At 39.5% G+C, this 4,968-nt stretch overlaps 1 protein-coding gene across 10 annotated transcripts in view; it reads left to right on the top strand.

Annotated features, from left to right (window-relative positions):
* Window positions 1-4,968, top strand: part of LOC102379289 (mitogen-activated protein kinase kinase kinase 2) — a 50,283-nt gene that overhangs the window by 8,067 nt on the left and 37,248 nt on the right. For 8 of the 10 annotated variants that reach the window (XM_025210118.1, XM_025210121.1, XM_006028686.3 and 5 more), the window contains one exon: window positions 2,880-2,920. In XM_025210118.1, coding sequence (XP_025065903.1) covers window positions 2,880-2,920 — 41 coding nt within the window. Of the gene's footprint in view, window positions 1-1,017; window positions 1,102-2,879; window positions 2,921-4,968 lie in introns of all 10 variants that reach the window. The other 2 variants (XM_025210123.1, XM_025210124.1) reach the window with 1 other exon arrangement.

Below are 4,968 nucleotides of genomic sequence, written 5' to 3'. Positions count from 1 at the left end.
AAAGAGTTCTTATTTTCTTTATTGTGTTTTGTGAGGTATGGAGGAGGTGTGAAAGGCTATAGCCACTTCTTAATTTCAGACACGGTAGGTAGGTCTTTAAAATTCTTGAGTGTCTTGACATTGATATAGTAAATGGGGATTGACAGAGTTAGGCAATCTAGGGGGAAAGGATTTTTAAGTCCAACTGTACAAAGCTTAAAAAAATCTAAAATTTTCAGGCCTTCTGTGAATTTAACGAAGTAGTTTTTCTCACTCGTACAGCAAGCTACCTGTAATAGATATTAATTATATATTTAGGTTAGTTAAAACCTTTATTTGGTTCAGTCCTTACTAGTGGTTTAAAAGCTGTAAGTTTTCATAGGGTTGATATTTTGTCATGTATGTGTTCAATATGTTCATTGACAAAATAGTGGTAATCTGTCGTGGTGACTTTAGCGTTAGCATTGTACACATTTTTAGGCAGCAAAATAAATGTGTGTATGTGCAATCCTCCTCTTTTTGTATATAATAAATATATAATACAATCAATAATAGGAAAACACAATGGGAAACTTTTTATTCATACATGCTTCCATTCTTACAAGTGATTGTGCAAAAACAAAAAAAAACCCTAACTTCCATAACTGTTTTTTCCCTTCTGGACAGAAATTTTCCTTGTCTGGTCCCATTTTAAAGATAAAGTACATTTGAGAAGTTTTATGCAAAGATGGTTAAGAATTCTTGAGTTCCAAGGCAATGAATAAAGTACATATTTTTCATTATTTAAAGCTGTGACTTTTTTTTAACAGCTTTCATGGTTCTGCAGGAGGGCAGAGCAAAACTTTGTTGTTTGAATAGAAGGTTGGATGTGTTCTTCATGATCATAAATACTTTCTCGTTTAGTAAAATGATAATTTTTTATAAAGAATACTTTCTGCATCAGAGGAACTTTATATAGTAACTTATTTTAACAGTTTCCAATGTTTCATTGGCACTGCTAATGTACATAATAACACCTTGTTTCATTCAATGTACTAGTCTTCCTAGAGGTCTGAACAAGTCCTGCCTCATTCAGTTTAAAAATATCCAGTCATCTTGCTGAAGAATTGCTAGACTTTCAGGGTGAGAATTATTATTTTTTGCCTGTCACTTTCCTTAAAAAAAAAAAAAAAAAAAAAAGGATTGAGGCAATTTGGGGAAACAGATCTGCTAAAAGAATACTATTAAGTGTTAAAGTGGAAGACTGAGCTGAGGTAATACTAGTGTTTAAGGCTGTCCATTTAGCCATAATTTTGCCCCTTTATATATGTGCATTAGGGCACAGTCTTCATTTAAGTGAATGCTGCTGACTTGTGAAAAACTGGAACTAGTACAAGTGAAAGCCATTGTGGAATTATTTGCTAGATGGTACCAGGAGTTTTTTCTCACGAATAGTAGGCAGTTGGGGAAAATTAGCCTCTTTTGAACACCGCAGGAAGTCTGTGAGAGTTTTTCCCTCATACTTTGTGAAATGCCCAGTCTCCATCAATTATCTGCTTTGTGAGCTAGGCAGGCACTGAAAGAGGCTAATAAAGAAATTTCCCCCATGTAGACAGAGGAAAAACAGGAGTTTTGGTGCCCCTAATGAGGTTTGAAGAGTTGCACCACTGTTTGGCTCCAGAGGTATCTAACTTTGGATATCTAACTACTGTAATTAATAATGGCAATACTTATGCAGCCTTAGCTATAGAAGTACTATTACTTGTAGTCTTTCCCCTTCTGGAGTCCCCTGTGGTTCAGTGGTAGAAAGCTTGCTTGCCATACAGGAGACATGGGTTCAATTCTCAGATGCTTCTACAACTACAGCTATGGAGGCACCAAACATCTGGACTGTCTGGCCTTTGGATTCTGTCTCAATGGTCTAAAGGGGGGATGGAAGGCCTGGACAGCCTCCACTCCTCCATACTCCTGTGTGGGCTAATGTGTTGAAGGTGTGGGTGACCTCTCCTGCATACACCATGATCTGGAAAGAGCAATGGTTACCAAACCAATCCTTCCCCCTGTCAAATGAGACACTTCACTTGTGAGACCAAATATGCAGGGCACAGAGGAAGAGAAGAATAATTACTTAAACAGTCATTTAAACTGAGTATTTTAATCTCGGAAGCCACCCAAGTGAGACCCTAATCTTTAGACAAAATAGTACATTTCATATTTAATTTAAAAGCACCAATGCATTATTTAATAAAACATTGCTGTCTCCAGTGTAGTATTCTGATTATAAGTCAGCCCTGTACTTTAAGGTTCAATTTTAGCAAATAATGGTTTTCTCCAAAAATATAAGATATGAATAACAGATAAAGTCTGTGAACTCCTATTGTTCTTACAAAATATCACAGGGGAATCAAATGACCAAGGAAAAGATTGAAAGGCTTAAGTACACTCGGATAAAAACTATGCTGAAAATTTCTCATCTAGTATTTTATTGCATGTATAAAAATACTGAGAGTAAAAAAATCAAGACTGTAGCCAATTATAAGCTGTCCCTGCATACAGGTCAAGTGTGATTATTATTATTATTATTTTCTTATGAGTCTTCTGGAGGGGAAAGAGAGGTTACCATATAATCAAAAAATACGCTTACTTTTTTTTCTCGTACAAGCATTTGTGCTTTGTTGAGTTTGGACTTATCTGATACCTTAGCAAAAGAAATAGTTTTCCAGTTTTTTGCCAAATGTTCAGTAGGCCAAAAAAGTATGAATAAATTCTCGTCTCTTAAAGATTATGTAAAATTGTATATGAATGTTTAATAGACCTTGCTCGGTTTTCTGAGTAGAAAAGGATTTGTCACAAACCAATAATTGATATTGCTTTTTATTGGCATTTTGCTTTGTGTGTATAACTTATTTCTTTCATTACAGAATGACGTTAGAGTCAAGTTTGAACATCGAGGTGAAAAAAGGTAAGACAGGAAAAGATTTTAATACATTTCTTTCACAAGTTTATACTGGTAACCTGTCCTTATTGGCCTACGTATAAAATCTGTCAGTTCAGGTTCTTTCATGCTAATCTCACTGTAATGTGTGGTCACTTCTTAGTACCTAGAAAAATAGGAATATTCTTGATGGCTGTTAACAGGATACACACTTTGTCCAAAACTGTGCATGCGCTTTCTCTCATTCTTAGGGTATAAACAGCTGTCATGTTTGGAAAGGATCAGCTATGGGTGGGATGTGTCCTGGCACAGCTGATCTCTTTCATTGAGGTCAACAGACATTGCCAGAGCCATTGTCGTGCAGGGGTTTGATCCTGTGGAACAGTAACCATAGGATTAGGTCCCTGAAGCCCCAGGAGCACCTGCCAGGGTCAGTTGGAGCCATAAGTTGAACAGAAATCAGCCATGAAAAGGCAGCACCAGCCATTATTAGGAATCAACATGCTCCCAGATTTGGGCACGTGTGGCATAGGTAAAAGCTACAGTGTCTGATTACCCGGGTTTTGTGCCACCATTTACATTTTTATGGTGGCACAAAAGCAATGTTTGTTGCAGTCTTATGGAAGAGTAAATTGTAGCAGTTCAGCTTAATCCATTTCCAAAATTATGACAGACCATACACAGTGGCTCTTGGGCAGAGTAAGTATGTGTATATGTAGGGAGCTATTGTGGCATAGCATTTCTCATTTATCCCATCATGAAGATAAGTTCTGGTTCTGTTTCAGACCTGCCAAAAGTGATTTGGAGCTGAATGCCTTGGGGGCACTGGGCAGCCCAAGCCCAGTGTGCAGGGTGAGCTCTGTTCTTGGAACATGTAGCTCCAACAATACAGTGATGGAGCAATGCAACAAAAGTATTTTGCAACGTATTAGTGCTTTTACCCTTTTGTGAAAGAGTCGGGTAGAAAGGAGAAGCAGTAGTTCTTCTTGAATTCCAATTATTGAAAGTGGCGTTCAAAAGTGATGAACAAGGTCTTCCAGCAGGCAAGGTCAAAGGTTCCAAACTTGCTGAATGAACAGTTAATTACCATGAGAAAGGAGAGAAATGTTCCTTTTTGTAACTCAGAAATGACCTAGTGTCTGTCCTTTTCTGACTGAGTAAAATCATATTCTTATTGCTTTGTTGGTTAGTGAACACACAGATAAAAGGGACCATTAGCTGTTGATAATTTTCTAGTGTAACACCCATAACATATAACCAAAATTTCTCCTCTGTGTGGTTCGAGTCTGCATCAGTAACTTAGACGACAGATGAAGAAGTTTGTTCTATTACCTGTCTGCCCAAATAGTTTAATTGCTCCTATTCAGGATAATTGAGATAATTTTCTATTATAGAAGTTCAGCAAGTTTAGGCCTATTTTGTATTTTCTGGTTTAGGTAGAATTCAGGTGGCAGAAAATCTTTTGGTTGGTGGCTCACAGTTGCAAGAATTGTTAAGGGGGGGCGGGCTATTCTTGAAGGAATGCTGTCAATGCTGATGCATGTAACAATGTAATACACTATATTTCTTAAATCCAAGATGAGAGGGTTTTTCCCCTCCATTTAACATGGGAGGGGGGGGGGGGGGGGTTGGTATAAAGCTCCTCATCTTGCATTCAAGTACAGGTTGGTAGGGCTGGGGTAGAGAGGTAGCTGCTGCAGATCCAACTCGGGCCCTGACTCAGTGTTGGCGTTGGAACCACAGCTGCTGCCCACTCCTGCTGTCCTGCCTCCCCAGCCTCTGCCTCGTTGCCTTCTCCCCTTCCACCTCTTACTGTCCTGCTCTGGCAGGCCTCTGGCCCCACTGCAGCCCAGGATCCAAAGCTGGCAGTTGCTTTGGGGTAGAGAGGTAGCTGCTGCAGATCCAACTCGGGCCCTGACTCAGTGTTGGCGTTGGAACCACAGCTGCTGCCCACTCCTGCTGTCCTGCCTCCCCAGCCTCTGCCTCGTTGCCTTCTCCCCTTCCACCTCTTACTGTCCTGCTCTGGCAGGCCTCTGGCCCCACTGCAGCCCAGGATCCAAAGCTGGCAGTTGCTT

This window comes from Alligator sinensis, unplaced genomic scaffold, assembly GCF_000455745.1.
Source record: "Alligator sinensis unplaced genomic scaffold, ASM45574v1 scaffold991_1, whole genome shotgun sequence".
NCBI classification, from domain to species: Eukaryota; Metazoa; Chordata; order Crocodylia; family Alligatoridae; genus Alligator; species Alligator sinensis.
Note: the sequence above shows the minus strand (reverse complement) of the source record. Positions and strands in the feature narration are given on the sequence as shown.